The 20910-nt window shown below is 38.0% G+C and overlaps 1 protein-coding gene across 1 annotated transcript in view; it reads left to right on the forward strand.

Moving 5' to 3' along the window:
* Nucleotides 1-20910, forward strand: part of Spef2 (sperm flagellar 2) — a 153404-nt gene that overhangs the window by 84134 nt on the left and 48360 nt on the right. Inside the window, exons 19-23 of the mRNA XM_041631128.1 lie at nucleotides 5946-6094; nucleotides 7149-7276; nucleotides 7357-7495; nucleotides 11322-11459; nucleotides 17746-17897. Of these exons, the coding sequence (XP_041487062.1) occupies nucleotides 5946-6094; nucleotides 7149-7276; nucleotides 7357-7495; nucleotides 11322-11459; nucleotides 17746-17897 (706 nt within the window). The remainder of the gene's footprint in view (nucleotides 1-5945; nucleotides 6095-7148; nucleotides 7277-7356; nucleotides 7496-11321; nucleotides 11460-17745; nucleotides 17898-20910) is intronic.

Consider the following 20910-nt stretch of genomic DNA (forward strand, 5'->3'; position numbering starts at 1 on the left):
GTAACTAATGCAGCATAGAGTCGTGAGTTTGTTTTTTTTTTTAAAGGACTAAATCATCATCTACCATTTGAGAGACGTAGTACTGACCTCCATATTGTCCATTTCTCAGTTTCCCAATAAACTTTTAAGTAGGTTCTAGGGAATGTAAGATAAATATGCCCAAGTTATTCTTTGCAGTATAAATTAGAGTCAGTAATATTGGAAATACATAAGTCACTAGGTAATAGATTACATGTCCAACAGGAGATTAAAGAAAGATATGTCATATCAAAATATTGTAGTTATTGAAATCTTCCTCAAAGTGTTTCATTTTTATTAATGAACTGGTTTTCATATTTTTTACATTTTATTATTATTTATTACTGTATTATGTTGCATGCGTATGCATGGTATACAAGATGTGAACCCTGGAGTCAGTTCTTTCTCTCTCTCTCTTCCCTTCTGGGGATTCTGTGTTGAGCTCAGATTATCAAACTTGCATTATCAGGGGGCAACACCTTTACTTGCTGAGTCATCTTGCATTGGGGGAAGCTAGGCTTATTGAATGTAGGTCATTTTGTGTCATTAAATTTAAATAAATTTGTGCTTCAAATGGGCTTGCAATTTACCTTACCTTACCCTCCACAATCCCATTATAGATTATGAGAAAGCCCATCACTAAATATCAATATTAAAGCTAAGATTAAACCTCTTAGCATGACAACATAGAATATAATTGGCATTTTCGCTCAATAAGAGAAAATGTAAGCCGGGCGGTGGTGGCGCACGCCTTTAATCCCAGCACTCGGGAGGCAGGGGCAGGTGGATCTCTGTGAGTTAGAGGCCAGCCTGGTCTACAGAGCTAGTTCCAGGACAGGAACCAAAAAGCTACAGAGAAACCCTGTCTCGAAAAATCAAAAAAAAAAAAAAAAAAAAAAGAGAGAGAAAATGTAGAGTCTGTCTTCAGATTGATTTCAAATCACATCACAGGGGAAAAATGATTCATTTGAGGCAGTTCACAAATATAGTTAATTGCTTAGAGATTGAGAAGCCTGGGCTATTCAAGTAAGTCACCAATGATATTTTTGTGTTGAATTTTGTTTAGAACTCCAGCATGGTAAGCAAGACTCTCAACATGAAGTAAAAGGAAAGAAAGGTGAGACTGCATTCAAAGGAAAAGTAGCACCAATAAAGTTATTGTTCTAGGTGCTCCTAACTTTTGAGGTATCTCAGTGAAAACAGCCACAAGGAAGAGCAGTGCATCCTGAGACTACTTCCTGGGGCATTCCAAAATCATTTGGAGCATTCCAAAGAAATCAGCCTCAGACTATGTGCAGCCTAGTGCCCACCCAAGGCTATGCTGAGAAAAGTGGTACTTTCAAGAGATACTGAAGTGATTGCCTATAGGTGGAGTATCCGTTCATCGTAGATATTACGGGTGTTGTCTAGGCGCTAAGCTTTGCTCCCCGATAGGTACTGCTGTACCTTCTTTGGCCTCTCAGTAAATTGTATTCACTAACAAGCACTTTGGTACAAACTCAACATCTTTCCTTCGAACACAACAGAATAGGAGTGGAGCTAAAACTTTACATTGTACCAATAATGACAAGCTATTACATTTTCTGCAATGTAAGTATGACATATTCTCACCAAGTAGCTCCTATGTGAGACTCAAAGCAAAAAAAAAAATCATTTGAATCAAGGAGCATGAAAAGTTGCCTTCTCTTGAGTGAGTAGTTATAAAATGAGTTGTAGTCAGAGACTGCTCATTCATTTCCTGGCCACCCAGTCCTGAATAATCACACAAAAACTATATTAATTACAAGACTGCTTGGCCAATAGCTTAGGCATATTCTTGGCTAACTCTTATATCTTAAATTAACACATTTCTATGAATCTGTGTATTACCACAAGGCTGTGGCCTACCACTCAGTTTCCAGCATTCTGGCATCTTTCTCCTTCAGCAGCTACATTGCATCTCTCTGACTCTGACTACTCTCTCTATATGTCTCTGTTCAGATTTCATGCCTGGCTTTATTCTGCCCTGTCATAGACTGAAGCAGATTCTTTTTTAACCAATGGTAATAAAACATATTCACAGCAAACAGAGCATAATCCCACATCAATGAGTGGGGTTTTGTTTGTTTGTTTGTTTCCTGTTATCTTATCTTGAGCCACAGTAGCACCTGAATCTCAAAACTTGTACAAGGGCTGGGACTGCAATGGCTACCTTCGTATTCTTCTGGTTTTGATCTTATGTTTTAAGTTGCATTATTTTGTTTTCTTTTATCTATTTGTTATAAATAAACTGAATATTATTTTTAAGTACATAATAAATAGTTAATAGAAAACATACAGGCTCTAAAGCATGTTAGTTAGATTTCTGCTGTTGGTACAGCAAATAATTAATTAAAGATTGAGATGCAATGAATATGTACTCTTGACATCTTTCAGAGTACATTCCCAACATTATTGTCTTGAGATGTGCTTTTACTATCCATCATAAATTGCCAATGTATCTTTAGTCACAAAGTGGCTAATAATCACGAAATGTTCTAAATATTATGCTCATCTGAATATATATCTCAGTACTACATATGTAGATACAGTCTTTTTTAAAAATATTTTATTTATTTATTATGTATATAATATTCTGTCTTTGTGTATGCCTGCAAGCCAGAAGAGGGCACCAGACAGATGGTTGAGAGCCACCATGTGGTTGCTGGGAATTGAACTCAGGACCTTTGGAAGAGCAGGCAATGCTCTTATCCTCTGAGCCATCTCTCTAGCCCGCAGATACAGTCTTTAACTGTCCTGATTTTATATATGTGTGTGTGTGTGTGTGTGTGTGTGTAGTTCTTAATAATGTAAATTAATACCATTGATACTGAGACTATTTTGTCTCACAGACCATTGTATCATATTTAAATAATCTCTTAATTGTGATGCATGGACACACACATATTAGTTATATGTGTGGATATTTATGCTGACATGAATATTTTTTATAACATAACAGTCAAAGAAAATCTCATCATGATTATGTCATACTGTAGCCTTATGTAATAAGAGGTAGTTAGTAAATCGACACTGAGATACATCTTTAATTGAAATTCTAACTCTAATCTATATTTAACTCTTCATTGTTTACGAACAAAGCAATTTCCCATTTTATATTACTTATCTCTTGTTTTTTATAACTGTTATAAAACTAAACTCAAATGAAGTATTATTATATGCCCATCAGAAAAAGATATTAAGTTCACATAGACATATTTCACTCCAAATCACAAGTTAGATATAATTGTATATAAACTCTAAGAGTGCCCATAATTGGAAACATAGACACCAAACAAGCCATAAGCAACCTTGCAAGTTCAACAGGAAAATATATGCATCCCCCAGCTCAGTTTAATTAAAGGATTTTAGATTTGTTTTTTTGCTTTTGGTTTTCTAGTTTGTGAGGTTAAATGGTATCTTAAAAGGTGGATTTTAGGGCTTAGTGAGATTGTTCCTCTCACAGAGGACCCAGCTTCTGTTCCCAGCATCCTCATAAAGGGTCACAATCATCGGTAACTCTAGGTTCCGGGGTTCTGATGTCCTTTTCTGACCTCCACAAAAATGTGCTGCACTCACATACATGCAGACTAAATACTCAAACGTTAAACAAATGGAATAATTTTAAAGGTAAACTTTAAATCAGATTTAGAAGCCTTTGTATAACAGTGTATAAAAGCTATAATTTTGGTGTTTTCAGCAATGTTTACTTCACAGGACAGAGGTGTTACACAGAAAAACCCTATCTTGAAAAAAAAACAACAAATAAAACAATATTTATTTCATATAGGAAGTTACACTATTTTACTTCTTAATATTTGAAATTAATAGCATTGACACTGGACACAAATTTTTACTCTTACAGGCCATTGCATCACAGTTACATGTAGTGCCTCTCTCACAAGCCATGACACCATTTCTTTTCTTCTTTCTTCAAACTCATTATTTCTTCCTGGTAACATCATTACCTTATTCTTATTCTCGGAGTATTGGATCAGTCTTTACCATTTTCCTCTTGAACTCTTAAATCTTCAAATCTTATGACGATCTTAAAATATTTATTTTTAAACACCTTATATATTGTCTGAAACTTTCACACATGGACATAACATTCTTTTTTTTTTTTATTTTTCGAGACAGGGTTTCTCTGTAGCTTTTTTGGTTCCTGTCCTGGAACTAGCTCTTGTAGACCAGTCTGGCCTCGAACTCCCAGAGATCCACCTGCCTCTGCCTCTCAAGTGCTGGGATTAAAGGCGTGTGCCACCACCGCCCAGCCATAACATTCTTATGTGTTATGTGTTGGGATTTTGGTGTAGATGTACAGGGATTTGATCACTTACCAGGTTCTAAGCACAATTATACTAGAGGTGGGTTTCATAAATTATTCCAAACGATCAGTTTTTTTTTTTTTTGGTTTATAGTGTTCCTCGTTAGATTTAACTTTTCACTCATTGAGGTGTAGGTACACTTGTTTCCCATTCTCTTCTCATCATTTTTATTGATAAATATTAGATCTATTTAATATGGTCTCAAAGCATATTATCCAAAAAAATAATTCTGTCTCTCCTAATTTTCACTAAATGGTCAAAATATTTTTTAAAATAAGGGGTAAAAGCATTTTCTAGTCCTCAATTTATAATTACACAGCTTTCCTTTTTGGAATAGGATAAAAAAGATAGAACTCTATCACAGCTCAGAATGAATGGTTAAGAATCATACAAAAAATACATCAAATTATTATGAATATTTTTAGCTAGTCTGTAGGTTTACGAATGACTAAAGGATGTTGGTTTAATTATATAGGGAAAAATCACCTGAACTACCCAAAACTCATAATTGATAATATTTCTCTACTTATAAACCATGGCTTTTAATTAGCATAAAATTAAAATAATCTAAAGAACATCACTAAATTATACTAATTAGAATAATATATTTGGAAGAAAGTGCTCCCCATTTATATTCAATATCATATTCAACTACATGCACAATTTTCAATGGTTAATCTGAAAGCAGGTGGCATTTAGCCAGAGTGATCTTCTAAAGAAAACAAATATTGGTCCTTTCATTGTGTGCCTGTGCTCATAACATAGGGATACCAAGTAACTCATCTGCACTGCCCTCTGCATTTGGGAAAGAGAAATATATTTCCTGTTCAGATCCTAAATTAGAACACTGACTACTTCCTCTCCCCCTTCTCCTCCTCCATTCCCTTACTCTCATATTTTGCTTCCATTTCTCCTCCCTCAGTACCTCTTTTCCTTTCTTCTTGATTTTCGAGGCTTAAATTTAAAGCCTGCTTGTAGCAAGAAACACCTGTTTTTCCCCCAGAAATCCTTTCAACCTACAGAAATATGAAAAGGTTTGGGGGCATCAGTGGCCTCTTCCTTCATCTGTCTCATCTGTGGCCTTGCCTTCTCAGGATAACCCTTACATATGATCCTTCTCTAACTTCTGCTCTGGGTCCCAAGGAACACACACACACCCCATTTATTTCCTAGTCACTCTTTCTTTCATTTGGTATGAAGAACTCAATTGCCAGTTATTACAACAGGAAATTAAACACACTTTGTGGTAAAGTCTAAATTTTACAAAAGTTACACATGAATTAGAGAAGCAAGACATGACTGAAATTAAAATACTGAAAGTTACAATAGCCAGACAGATTCCAGATGTTGGATTCCTTTAACTAGGAAAGTAAATCATGAGAAGTAGTATATACGTTAATGCAGAGACCATGGCCAATGAGGCATTTGTTCTATGTCTTTGAGCTGGAAAAACTGCCTAAAGAAGCTAAAAGAGTAGTCAGTGAGTGGCCTGAATCTCATAACTATCATAGACCTTGTCATCCTCAGAAAGCTATCCCATTCACCTACATGTACTGGAATGATTTAATATGCATATCTAAGTTTCTCCTAAAGGGAAAACACCAGGAGGCAAAATACCAGTAAAGAAGTCACCTGCTGGCTCTGCAGAAACATTGCCCACACCAACAGCCCCACCACCACCTAAGCCAGGATCCGAAGAATGGGTCTATGTGACAGAGCCTATACCTGAGGTATGGCACCTTCTCATCAAAATGATAGGATAATTTATCCTATGTATATCAAATTTGTCATATTTACAACATCTAACAATCCTTCTGGAGTCAGGGTTGTGTATAAATTTATCAAAACACTGAGAGGAGCCTGGAGTTGCAACTCATTGATGAGTGCAGAAAACCCTAGATTCCACCTCCAGTACCAAAGTGGGGGATAGGTTTCTAAAGAAATGATTAACTAGTAGTATGGGTAAATTTGGAAATATTTAAAGATGAAACATTTAAATGGCACAATAATATATGCTGCATGTATGTTTGTTTGTTTGTGATAGAAACAGAACAGGTGTTTGGGGGAACAAAATATAGTCATTATTGGGTATTGAGTGGGGAGTGATGAAGAAAAATACCCAAATCTTATACCTTGGGATCGCTCAAGAGAAATAACACTATATAGGACAAAAACTAAAATAAAAGTCGTTAATACTGAGACAGATACAAGCTCACATACATAAACCTTGGGATGAACTCTTGTGAGAAGCAGATGAATCTCAATGAAAGAAACTGGAACCTTGTTCACAAGTCTATCATTAATACACCACACAAAGATGAGACAGAATGTAATAAATCAATGCTTTCATTCATTCAATAATCTTTGAGGACTTTCCAGGTCCAGTATACCATGTGGTATACAGAGAAAGACAGTAGAGTGCTGATCAAGAAAATTCCTGCCTCCGTGGGGCAGGTATTCTAGAATAAAGCACAGACAACGTAATTTACGTTGCCAGTATTATAACACCTGAGTTCAGGATGCTAAGGCAGAGCCTCAAAAGATCTGAGGATAATTTAGCAAAGTGCTTGGGTCAAAGGAGGATTTCTGGAAGAAATGATGTCTGTGCTGAGAAAAGCAGGAATTATCTTCTGGAGACAGAAAAAAGGACTAAGACACTTTAGAAGGTGTGCTTCGGGTATTTGTGATTGGTGCTTGATCTTGATGGTTAGTGTTCTTTTGACTCAGCTAGACACAAGATTTTTCATTTTTAAGCACTGATTTCAATGCTTTACTGTTGAACAGGAACTATCTTCATTTTTACTACCTTACTGGGAACTAATAGAGAAGTCCTACATAAACCACATCAAAACAGTACTTCGATATCTTAGAGACAACCAACACACTATCCTTTCTTATTTATATGATACTAGGTGAGTAAAGTCCTCAAGGTCAGAATTTTGTCATGATTAGGTAGTACAAAGATAAATCTCATTCTCTTCCTTACTTACAGAACCGATTTCCAGGAATTTCTCAGGCGTCCAGATCACAAACAAGATTTTGTAGCTCAGTGGCAGGCTGATTTCAACTCTATTCCCGAAGACCTGTGGGAGGATGAGGAAACCAAAGCTGAACTACACCAACGAGTGAACGTAAGGACTGCTGTGACCTTCTGTGCCGGGGTCATCTCATTCTCACTTCCTCATCTGTACGCCCCCACTTCATCCCATTTCTGTCTTCAGGGATGGAAGCCTCAGAAATAGAACGATTTGAACTCTGATCCAGTCATTAGTATCTTCACAAAGGACTGGCTGTTCTTCCTTTGGGGTTCAGGATACACGCATGGCGCCCTTCTTAGAAGAGGAGCTGACATCAGCAGTGCAGGAGCGTTCCTGGCATCTGCTTTGTAGACGCTCTTCATTTCTGTTGGTCCACCTACCTGTGGTCATACCTCATGGGATTACATGCCCATCCTGAATTCAGTTACATAGCCTAATACCAAGAAAGAGAACTAGGGCAACCATACTTGCCTTTTTGACTAGATCTTTTGAGATCTGGTGACATAGTGTACAAATATTTATATCTCCATCAAGTGCTGTACTTAAAAGTTGGAAGGCAGGTGGAATTTTGTGTATGCAAGAGAGTTCCTGAGTCTAGTTTATTACCTTGATGTTTTAGGGAATAGCTTCAGGTACACAAGAACCCCCATCATTTTCATAGCCTTCATCTTCCATATGTAAATTGACACCTTTCCCTTATATCATCAGAAGGATACTTTGAAACTCTCTTATGTGTTTTTTACTAAGAGTCAAATATTATTATGATCTTGTTATGCGACACTATTCCTCAGGAAATATTATCTAGATAGGGAATCCACAACAGAAGTAAAGATGCCACCATAATACAGCTTGGTAAACTAATGAGTTTACTGTGGTTGATTAAAGGAGTATTGGTAAGGGGTTACTTACAGGAGGATAAATGACCCAGAGGTTGTTGGATTGAAACCTTACATAGCATAGGTGATGGTTTACAAAACCTGGGAACCTGGAGCTCACTGCATAATTTTGCAAGTAGCTTGATAGGTTGGAGAGTTCTCTTGCAGGTGGCTCAACCACTCTCTGCCTCTTCTAGGCAGTTTGACTTGTCTGAGCCTCCTTTAGGCAGCCTGGCTAATCTGCCTGTTCCAAGTTGGGAATGGCTTTCAATAGTCCTTATTGTTTATAGAAGCTTGAGGATAAAGTAGTCCAATATATCTGGACAATTTCAAGGACTTCTCTTAAAAATGTGTATTATTCATTGAGAATTTCATACAATATATTTTGAGCATATTTGCCTCAACTCCTCTCATTAGCTGCATCAAGATCCAGCCCTTCTACCCTAACTTTCCTAACTTAGCTGCTTTTATTAAGTTCAATTTGTACTGTCTGTATGATTCAGGGTATGGGCCATCACAGGAGCATGGGCAAACGATCAGAAGCCACAGCCCTAAAGAAAACAGACTCTCCTTCTTTCAGAAGCCATCAACTGTCCATAGACACTCAGGTTGGGGTAGAAGCTCACGAACCCCCACTACATTTTGATTGGCTTGGTTTTGTGCAGGGATGGCATAGCCTACTACAACTGCTGTGAGTTTTTGAGTACAGAAGTTCTGTCATGTCCAGACATGACCTCTGCCTCTTAGAGTTTTCTCCACAACCTCTACTACAATAGTCCCTAAGCTATTGGATGGGGTTGTGCTATAGATGGTGCATTTGTGATGGAGTACCCCCAAAGTCACTCATTCTCTGTACTTTGTCTATTTTTAAGTTTCTATGCTAGCCACTAGCCACTGCACAAGAGATTTTTTTTTAATGAGACCTGAGAACTGCACAAATCTATGGGTAGAAAGACATGAATTTAGTTGTTTGATACTATGTCCATTAAGTAAAATGATAGTAGTAAGTTCACCCCTGTGACCTCGGACTCCCTAACTGTGGTATTCTTGGCCAGACTTACAGTACCAGGCATGTGTTTCTCCTGTAGCATGGGCTTTAATTCCAATCAAAAAGCAGTTGGTCACCTCATAATATTTGTTACACTATTATATCATATGCATTTATTTCCACACTAAGTGTTAATGTAGCTCATGGAGTTCACGGCTGGATAAAGTTACTGATGGCATCTTTTTCCTCCAACCATCTGCATAGCATATTTTAGCACTACAAGAGCTAGCTTGAAAGAAGAATTCTTCCTGGTCAATAAGAACTTAATCTTTCTAGGTCCCATGACTTACAAAGGTGGTGTCTTCAGCAGTAGTGTTCTACTGTTCCATGATAGGCATCTAACAGCAGAGCAAATAGCCTGTATTGTTACAGGGGGAGCTCTGGGAAACCTTAGTGTGAGGGACTTCCTAAAGCTTCTGGCTTGTTTACTTTCAGAATCTTAATGAGCCTTCTTTTAGAATTTCCTGACTCAGTTTTTTTTTGTTTTGTTTTGTTTGTTTGTTTGTTTTTTTGGCTTCCTTTTTTATTGCTTTGTTCCTTCTCAATCTCACGTTCTTCTACAGCTTATATATCCCAACAGAATCTTTCAGACTGCAGAGGAGTTACAGGAAGGTTTCATTCCACTTCTCAAGTGAATGAGCAGGCTAGCCTCAAATTCAAATCTGCCTTCCTCTGCCTCCCGAGGTGTGCGCCACCACACACAGCTTCACATCCATTTTTGGAAAGTGCTGTAGTTAACATTGGTTGAAAAACGAGCTCTATCCTTCCATATTTGGTATTTCATACATAGATGATCTTGAAAAACATGAAACTTTAAAACTGCTCTAACTAAGATGTTTCTGTCCCCCTTCCTTGCATCAGGTTTTGACACACTGATTGTATAATGCAGCGACAGTCATTTCTAAGTACCAAGTGAGCACTAGTGGTTGTCATTCACCCATTGATGATTCTAGGTACTTAGCAGTAGCTGTCACTTGTTACCAGTGAAAAATACAGCAAAGAGATTAGCATTTAGGTGGCAGCAGTGATGTATATGTCCAAGCATCCAAACTCCCTATTAAACTGTTTCTCCGGGGAAGTACTATTGGACATATGAAGACAGAATGATAAGGTGTATCTGCCTAGAAACGATATAACAAACACTACAGCCTCTAAAGCACTTTCTATCTTGAATTCTTCTTTTATACAGTGTCAATTCTGATGCATAACATAGTGGTGCACATTACTGGAGCCCAAAGATTCACATCCTAGCTTCACTGTTAACTCACCCAAGGAAAATGCTTTCCCTATTCCCAGTGTCCGCTCACAAAAAAAAAAAAAAAAGGTAATAAGCTACCTAATGTTCCCAGGCATTAACGGGTAGTGCAAATATGTCAACAACATGTTTAAGAAGAACACAGTACACAAAACCACTATAATTTTAACATCATAATTTTTGTATGCCTAGATATAAATTATAAAACAAATGAAATATCATTGAATGCCTATACTATAGGCCAATTACCATGTATAAATAGCATGTTATATACTGTTCTACTCACATGCATTTTTATTGTCCTTAGTCTGATATGCTGTTGAATTGTTGAGTATCCCATTAAACACAAACATTTTTCTGGTAAGTAATCCCCTATCTCTGATAGTTAGCAAACTAATGACCTTGGTTCAAATGCAACCATGCATTTTTTTCTATCAACAATACACAGGTTTTTAAAACTCACATGAAGTGGTTTTCAATCATACAAGTTTATTAACAAAAAGCTAATACACAAATAGTTGCCCATGATGTTAATGTGATAGGAATGAATATATGAATAACTGTGGGCATATGATAAAAAGAGATGTGAATGCCATCTGAATAAGTGAATGTAACACAGGAACATGTTAGACATGACTCCTTTAGGTACGTCTCTGGAAACAAAGATCTCAGATGCAGGGCACTGGAGCTGCACAAGACACGACTTTCAAGCACACTCATGCTGTTTCTCTTTCCATTCAGGATCTACGAGACCGCCTGTGGGACATCTGCGATGCCAGGAAGGAGGAGGCAGAGCAGGAGAGGGTTGATATCATTAACGAGAGCTGGCTCCAGGACTCTGTCGGAATAATAATGAATCACTTCTTTTCCCTGATGCAGGTAGGAGCAGCCAGACTCAGTGACACAGACTCCCTCTGCAGCCGTATTCCTCTTGGAACAACTCCTTCGGGAATGACAATGTTGCTTCTAACACCCTGTGCTGTATGATTGTAATGCATTCTGGCTCACCAAGAATATTAGCTAACGACATTGTTTTTCTCCCAGCCAAGCAACCACTCAGACAGTGCATCGCTAGCAGCTACTCGCCATTTCTGCTTCCCTATGCATGTTCGGCGAGATTGCAGGGACTCTGTCTGCAACTGGGATGTTTAGTTGATCAGACTCCCACTTAAGAGTGGCCCAAGAAAGCTGCCCTGTCGTACTTTCAGGGATATGTTGCAGCCATGGGAACCACGGCTGTGACTATGAGAAAAAGTGCACACCAGCCTTTAGTTGACAAATTCCTCAAAACAAAGTGCCTATAGATGGGTTTTGAGGGATCAAGGGTAGAGGCAGGATGATGGGTGAGATCAGCTGTCTTTGTTTTTACAATGTCTAAGCTTTAAATTATATGTATATCTGTGAGGGTGGCTTTGGACACCACCACATTGCCTGTGTAGACAAGAAGAAATCTTTGGATCCCACAGAGTGAGGGTTTTGGTAATTGTGAGCCACCTGATGTATATGCTGGGAACGATTGCCCTCCGAAAGAGTGGTACACTCTCCTAATCCTGAGCCACATCTCCAGCCCCTTTTGTGTTTGTTAACTGAACTTCCTCCTATATTCATTATAGAAGATACATTTACAACTGAAGACATCCACAGAAGTTACTTTCCTTCTCTCATATAGGAGCCTTGAAATGCTATCTTCCTTGAGAAAGAACTGTATTTCAGGCCCAGTTTTCAGATCTTGAGGGAAGGCATTTTTAGGGTACAAAACTGATTTTTTTTTTTAAAAAAAGGCCTGTCTTAAAATATATATTTCAAAAACACTGAGAAAGAGGTTTCAATGGACTAGTTTCCGATAGTACTGATGGAGGCCAGGGGCTGAGAATGTGGGAGAAGCCTGTCTAAAAATATTCCTGCTTGGGGGACTATCAAGTCTATCTTTGTCAAGCTATGTTTCATTTTTGTTGACAGAAGGAGAGTTAAGAGGGAGAATGAACGGGGACTACTTCTCATCTATAACTGATTAACTTAGAAGGTACTTTCGGAGATGATAAAATATCTCCACTTATATCTACAACTTCGATAAAGAAGGAGTTCAGCAAATCTTTTTCCAACAATGACCCATCCACTCTGGTAGTTCCAGTACTCAAAGGGACAATCCCTGCTCCAAAGGCATGTCTGAAAAGTCAACAGAAACCTGACTAACAGGAAGCCTCAGGAATTATAGCAGCCCCACCTCACTATTTCCCTTTCTGTGGTTTCAATTACATTTACTTGACCACAGGTGTGGGGGGGGGGGATGTTGTTTTGCTTTTCTGTTAAAATACAACTCACCTACTGATGTTCTCATCAGTTTGATTGATGAATTGATTTTTAACTGTCTTAGATCTTCTGAAACTTCTTTCACACTGAAACATGGTTGCTAGCAACTTAAATCCATGGTGTACCCTCACTATCCACTCTCACCTGGCTAAGAATAAATTGTCTCTCATATTCCGTAGCTCAAAACGGTGCTTTGTGTCAGCCATGATGAGGTAAATCTTTTGATGTTCCATTTTCTACCAATTTATCCTTTTTCATCTGACTTGGAATGAAAAATTTCCCTTTTTAATTGCATCAACACTGTATCTTCTCTATCTTTATTATTTGCTATCCAGGTTATCAGTTCTTCTACTATGTCTTCAAATGTTTTTTGCTCAAGCAGCTCTTATATTGGAGTCTAATGCTGACACGATGCCAAAAGATTCACTTCATATTTGTTTTGGTGACATGGTCACTATAGTCATCTTATATTGATACCAAAAAATAAAATATAGCACAACAGATTCTTTAAGAGAATCTATGTTCATATCACTTTTATTATAGTAGTTGTTATCATATTCTATTATTAATCCTCAATGTATTTGATTCCGACTTTCTCAAATAGATATGAATCCATAGAAACAAAGGCATTAGTCAGGTATTAAATAAAGGATTTGAAGTGTATCCCTTATGAATGAAGAACTATTATCTCTAAGTGGGAGGTTTAAAGAAATCAGGATATCAGAACAAGGAGAACTATGAAGACATATTATAAAGCTGGATTATGAAGATAAGATAGATTTAAAAGAGTTGCCACCAGAGGACAATGCTGCTGAGACATTGTTAAGCATATTATTAAGTGTATTAAGAAGTACACTTAGCTCCCTCATGCATAGTTTACATAAAGGATTAAGTAAAGTACCCAACTAGCCTAAACTCATCTGAGCAGAAACTTGGGGAATCAGTCTGAACAAGTAGAGAGACAATATTATAAACAGGCTTTACCAAACACTTCTGGAAAAAGTAACTATGATCCAAAAGTGAAGGCACAGCAAACTCTCATGAGTCACTCTCATGAGTCGGAGCCATAAATGACTCCTGTGGAATAGGTAAGACTCTAATAGGTCATTAATCTATAGATCTGAGGTTCTTATCCTGAGACATTGAGCCATTGCCCACATCAGACAAAATAAAACAGAACAACAGAATACAGGCTGGGCACAACTGCCAGAAATTTCCAGCAGAACTCTAGCGAACGATCACAGCAGCATGGTGCTGGAGCTTCTGCAGTCATCCTCAGTTCGTAGATAAGGAAACTGAAACAAGCTGGCGGGGAGCTGTTGCCCACTTGTTGCATCCAGTAAGTGAAAGAAGGAGCAGGAATTGTGACTGACCATGGCTGCAGAGTCAGCACTCCTTCTGGAACATTGCTATGTCAACAACATTGTTTGGCTTCACAGGTAGAGCACTGCTTTTACACCCTGTAAAACCCAAAAGGGGACATGCTCAAAAGTAGCTTTCATCTCAGCACACGGAGCAAGACATGATGATGGGACTACCCATCAAATACTAGACAGTTGAGGCAGCTCGTATATTGTCCAAGAAACTCAAAATCAGGAGCCTTAATGTTTGTCAAGGACAAAAGGTAACAAGTCTGGAGAAAACCTTCAGTTGCATGTTCTGGCTCACCACAAACAGCTAGATAATTGCTTCCCAAAATGGGTTCCTTGGAAAATTGCCTTCCAAACTGATCCAGAAAATGGTGTAATTACATAAGTGACTTTGGAAAATGCTCCATAAAGCAACCTATCTACCCCACCCCGACCCTGGGAGATTGACAAGTCTGTTGACATAGATACAAACTAAGATGCTCCATGGGTAAAGAAATCGTTTTGGTGCATTAAGGCTGAATTTCTAAACCAGCTTGACCTTGGAAAGTTTTTGCTCATTCATTCCAACAAGATATCCATGCACAGCCTTTGTAACAAACTGTCCACATGGTAAAGTTTAGAAAAGCATTGCTAAGCTGCCGCTGGCTCCACAAACCTGTAAGTCACACCTACCCAAGAGGCTGAGGGAGGAGGAGGACAAGATCAGCGCCTACAGGCAACTGGGAGTTTGTGGTTAGTCTTAGAAATGTAATAATATCCCGTCTCAAAAAATAAATAAATCAGAAGACTGGGGACATGGGCCAACCATGAGGTAAAAGTACTTGTTTAGAATGCTGGAGGTGCTAGATTCAACGCAGAGTGCCACACAAAAGGAAAAGCAAAGCCTGAAACTCCAGCGACAAAGAAGTCACAGAGCAGAGGGTTATCTACTCATTATAAATGTGAGAAGAATCACCATTAGTTTTCATTTATTTATTTATTTATTTAAGATTTCTGTCTCTTCCCCGCCTCCCATTTCCCTCCCCTTCCCCCAATCGAGTCCCCCTCCCTCATCAGCCCAAAGAGCAATCAGGGTTCCCTGCCCTGTGGGAAGTCCAAGGAACCCCCACCTCCATCCAGGTCTAGTAAGGTGAGCATCCAAACTGCCTAGGCTCCCACAAAGCCAGTAAAACCTTCATCAGGCGAGGAAAGGAGTCAGAGACAGAGACCCACATTGGAGCACCGGACAGAAATCTCAAGGTCCAAGTCAGGAGCAGAAGGAGAGAGAGCACGAGCAAGGAACTCAGGACCGCGAGGGGTGCACCCACATACTGAGACAATGGGGATGTTCTATCAAGAACTCACCAAGGCCAGCTGGCCTGGGTCTGAAAAAGCCTGGGATAAAACCGGACCCGCTGAACATAGCGGACAATGAGGACTACTGAGAACTCAAGAACAATGGCAATGGGTTTTTGATCCTACTGCATGTACCATGAGTTTTCTTAGAGGAAAATTCTGAATATGATGTCATATCCTATTCAGATTTGCTTATATTTGAATTAAGTTGTTCCCCTTAAAAAATGGGTCAATATTTTATACAAAACAATTACTGTAATAATGTAAGTCTTGTGGAAAGATCCCAGTACAGTTTCAAATCCTACTCTATAAATTATGTTCTCCCAAACCCAGTGATTAAAGAAGAGTTCAGTGCTCTAGGCTAAAGAAGAAATACTTTCCAGGTTTCCCTCTATTTGCCCAAAACTATAGTTTACTGATTCAATGGCTAATTGCTCTTTGTAACCACTCCCCCACACTGTTCTTCATTTTTTCAAAGTTAACTGTCAATACTCAGTATGTACCTAGTAAGTACATATTTGTATCTTATTCATTATAAGCATGATATTCTGTGAGTTTCCACGAATGTACTTTAGTCAAACAATTTTCCCTGCAGTTTTACCAAACTGAAACATGACACCAATAATTTTCTTTAAACTATGGGATTCTTCTGTGTATGGATATTTTAACTCAATGATTTAAAAAAAATCATAGGTTTCCTGGCCATTTCAAAGCACTGTGCTCAAATGTGAAACATCCTATAATTTAAAATAATATATAAATGTTAATTTTATTTTATAATATAGACTCAAAGTAAGGAGATGAATTTTCTGTTGTTTGGGTCCTTTGGCTAGAAGAGTTTAATGCTGTAAAAACTGGAAACAATCTGTCTAATCATTTTCTCTATAAAACAACCTTATTGCGCTGTTTATTTTTTATTACACACTACTATGCAAACGTCAGCATCCCTTCATTGTCAACTGTGAGTATGGTACTGCAAATCTATTTCTGGATAGCTTATTCTTCTCTCATACAAAAATCCAGACTGCAGCCTCCCCTCCTCACATTACCCTCCTCTATTCCCTCTCACTACCTCCCTTTTCCCCAGATTCATTGCTCCTTCCGTTTCTCTTTAGAAAAGAGCACCCCCCAAGTGATAGGGAACCCCTTTATTCGTGCCCTTAAGCTACACTCAGCAAGGGTGGGGATGGGTGGGATGGGGCAGATTGCTTTTGTTCTTTTAAAAAATGAGAGAGCAAGAAAAAAAAACCCTCTCTTCAATCAACTAGATATTATTTATTACCTTTGCATAAAAGGCTCATAACTTATGGCTTCAGATACTTGCTTACACAACCCCATCAACAAAGGAAAGTCTGGGGGTAATACATACCTCACCAAAGGGAAGAGCATACATACCATATGATTTAAAAGGGAGAGAATCAGTTGAATTTCCAAGATCTACATTTGTAGCTTTAAACCTGTTTAGGGCCTCAGAGCACACATGCTCAGTGCATGTGCACCATGAGGGCAAGCCTGCACCAGCAGGGGGATCGCACATGTGCACAATTACTAATTGTTTCACAACCAACCCATCTGAATTGCTCCACTTCCTTCAAGGTCTCTCCCAGCAACTCCAGCAGAGGAGTCAAGCAGAGAGGTCTAGAGAAGCTGTGAGTTATGTCTATCCTGTTCACATTAAGCCAGACAGGAAACTGTACTGAGAGAATTATTGTTCCACTTTGTGCTCTTGTTTGTCTTGTTTCCACAAATAGTTTGTATTGTACCAGAGGGAAAGAACCTAGTGTTGGTTTCATTCTGTTCTTGTACTTATAGCGTCTATGGTACCCCAAGGCAACTGAATTATTGCTAGGACAAAGAAGCCACTTCGGTGATTGATTGAAGAATTTCTAGTAGTAATCATCAAAAGCTATATAACTGCCATCTGGTTAAATGGTATCACCCTCAGTAAAGAGAATACAAAGTCATTTGCTTTCTTAAATAATTATGGAAACTTTAGTGACAGAAATAAGCAAGGCTCTTTCTTCATTTCTAGTGAATTACTTTCAACCAACATGTTTTAAAAATTTTTATTTACATTATGCATACATATCACAGAAAAACATACAGATGTGTTCTTAGTTGGGTATTGATATCTACTTTCTGTATTAAAGGCAGAAGTGAACCGTTTCCAAGACACCAAAAGACTCCTCCAAGATTATTACAGAGCAATGGAATCCAAAATCCCACTAGAAGACAGTAAGAAATTTACTCGGATCCCATTGATTCAGGTCGATAGTAGAGACATTTCAGAAAACCATCTTAGGTAAGGCAGAACATTGTTTTACACTGTAATTACTTTGAACATACAGATTTGTTTTTTTTTAAATTATAAATCCTGCTTCTATTAAGGGAAACACCAAATTGTTCCCAAAAGCTGAACTTTTTTTTCTAAGTTTGATGTCACACTAACTTGGCATCATATGGTTATTTATCTTATTACTGGTGAATATTTACTCCTTTGTTTGGAGAGATATTGTGCTTTCTAATTTGTTTTCAGCAGGATTCTGCTGTGGATATTACACAGTATGACACTTCTGTATTCAGAAATACATCCAGCTCCAAAGACCTCTGGTGCTGGATTAGGAACTTAGAAGAACCAGAGCATGTGTGTGGTGTGTATATGTGGTGGGGAATGTGTGTGTATGTGTGAGTGTGTGTGTATTTTTGTGTGTATTTAAGAGAGAAAGGGAGAGAGGAGAGAGAGAAATTATGTAAATTAAAATGGAAAGGATTGTCATTCTTCTTTTACAGGTAAGGAAATTGAGAAATAGTAAAGGTCTAATAGTATATAATCACGACCTCACAAGAATAAAAGATATTAACAATCTAACATCAGATTGTTGCGAACAGAAAAAGGAACTTAGTAGTAGAATAAAGGCAAATTACATTTTTAGCCAAAGAAATCACTTGCAGTAAAAACGTAGTAAATTTTTTATAGATATAATAGGTGAGTTTGGGGGAGGAAGGACAATGTCTCAGATTCTGCAAGACTGTAAGTGATAGAGATGATGTCACTCTGAAAGGGTGAGTCAAGGGAAAGGGAGTGATCCCCACGGTGTGGTTTCCAGCCATTACACACTAAGTTCTAGTTTTCCTTAATTTTATATGACTTAAGATAAAACACTTGAAAACAGAATTCAAAATCATTTAGGAGGAAATGTATTATTTGAAAATAAGTTTGAAATGTAGGGAAACTTAAAATAGTATTTCCTGGTCATCCTTAAGCAAAGCATGAAAAAGGAGAAAAAGTTTGAAATGAAGATGGAAGTATAAGCAGAAGCTAGATTTACAAAATGATGTGCAGAAATTGAATGTTGTGTTTAAATCTTCAAACACATGAGTTATGTCTTTTATATTTAAAGGAAACCTCTTTGCCTAGATGTTTTCCCAGTCAATCTAGGTGTAAGAGTTGCATGAACAAAACATAGCATAATGAATATATTTTCAAACCAGACTGGTCTAGTTTAAATCCTGAGTCTGTCCCTTACTAACTGTATTTACTGTATATAAGTGGGTTAGGATAACTCACTACATCTCAATGTAAGCCTCAAGTTCCATTCTTATAAAAGCAAGGTTGTTGTGAAAATTACAGGAAATAGGATCTGCAAAATATATGGAATTATGTCTGGAAATGAAAACACCTAAAATCCAGTCCTCAAACACTTACAAAAGAGTGGCCTCTTTTGTTATTTATTTTGGAGAATATATATAATAGTTTACTCTTGTTTATATGCAATATTTTAGTTGTGAGTAGTTCATGTCCCCACTTTGTTTGTTTATCCCTCCCTTGTTCCAAAAATAATTTGATATGGCATTGCTGCATGGGCTTTGTGATGATCCAGGGTCCACACTCTTATGTTCTTTCATCTAGTGTTGTATTTACACCAGGCCATAGATACACAAGAACGCAGAAAAGGGTGAGTGTGCACCCTCTTCCTGCCCCAAATAGAAGAAAAACATTGAAGAAACTGCTAAGAAAACATTGAAATTAGAACAATAATGAATACCAGAGGCAATAGGAACCATCAGCATCACCAGAGGACACCAAGTTTCAGTGTCGAGGGTGGCAGTGCATTCTGTTCTTGGCACATAATAGCAAACCAGGCATAATGGGGAAGCTATTCATTTTGGTTAGTACAATAAGGCCACAGAAGAACAGACAGTTCTAAGTTTTTACAGAACAGCTTTGTACCAATCTCAGCCTCACTGCTGAGGCAAAACTGTTGAGACAATCAGTCAGTCAATGCACCAACCAGCTCACCAACCAATTAACCACAGTCAACAACATACAGAAAAAAAAAACAAGCACAGTGTTCAGCAATGTTACATAGTTTTTCTACTTCATTCTTTCCAGCAACCCTATAGTAATAATAATGGTAGCCATGCATTTTCAAAATAATAGTTGTATTAGTTGATAAACAATTATGATAAAGCGAGGCTCAGAAATTCAAGTAGCATACCCAACTTCATCTCTCCCAATAGTAACAGAACTACCTATAGTATAGGAACTTTTCTTCCCAGTAAGTGAATTCTAAGGCTATAGTTTTAATATGGAGCTATTATGTATTCACCTTTGTTTTAATTTTCATATCCCTTTTCTGTTCGCATTGATTCAGTTTGTTTGTAGACAATTTCACATGCTTGTAATTCTGATCAGCATCATGTTCCACCTCTCTTATCTCCTTCACACAAGTTACTCTTCCCTACTCCCAGTGAGTACAGATACTCTTGTCTACTCAAGATGCTTAGAATAAACGAGCACTCAATTCAAACATGACATTTATACCACGTCATCTCAGGCTCAGGGAATACGACAGAAGGACTGAGTGGAAAGAATGTACAAGGCATTTTTACAAGAGACACAAGAGAGAGAAGATCTAAGTAATAGAGGGAGAGGCTGGAAGAAAAATCACCGTTAGAATATATATAAGAAGTTGTTGCATGCAAAACTCCACAGGAGCTGCAGTTGCCTGTACTGGGCCTGAACAAGACTGGGCTTGTAAACAGCCAATTATGAGAAAGATGAGAGTTTATAACATCTTATCTTTCTGCTGAACTATTGGCAACTGATGGATTCTGGAGGAGGGACAGTCATTGTCTTCAGCTGTGTGACACACAGTAGACGTCCAAACTCCAGTGGCTAATTTCAAACCGGTGCCAATACAAAGAGATGATCCTGTTTAAACTAGTAGGTCATAAACCCAAAGTTCTTTTCTAAATGATGCTGTGACAGCTGTCCTGCAAAGCAAAGTCTTGTGCTGTTTGAAATGTCTAGA

The sequence above is a fragment of the Microtus oregoni genome, unplaced genomic scaffold (assembly GCF_018167655.1).
Source record: "Microtus oregoni isolate MIOR12 unplaced genomic scaffold, Mior012 000036F_ref0000092, whole genome shotgun sequence".
Classification (NCBI taxonomy): domain Eukaryota; kingdom Metazoa; phylum Chordata; class Mammalia; order Rodentia; family Cricetidae; genus Microtus; species Microtus oregoni.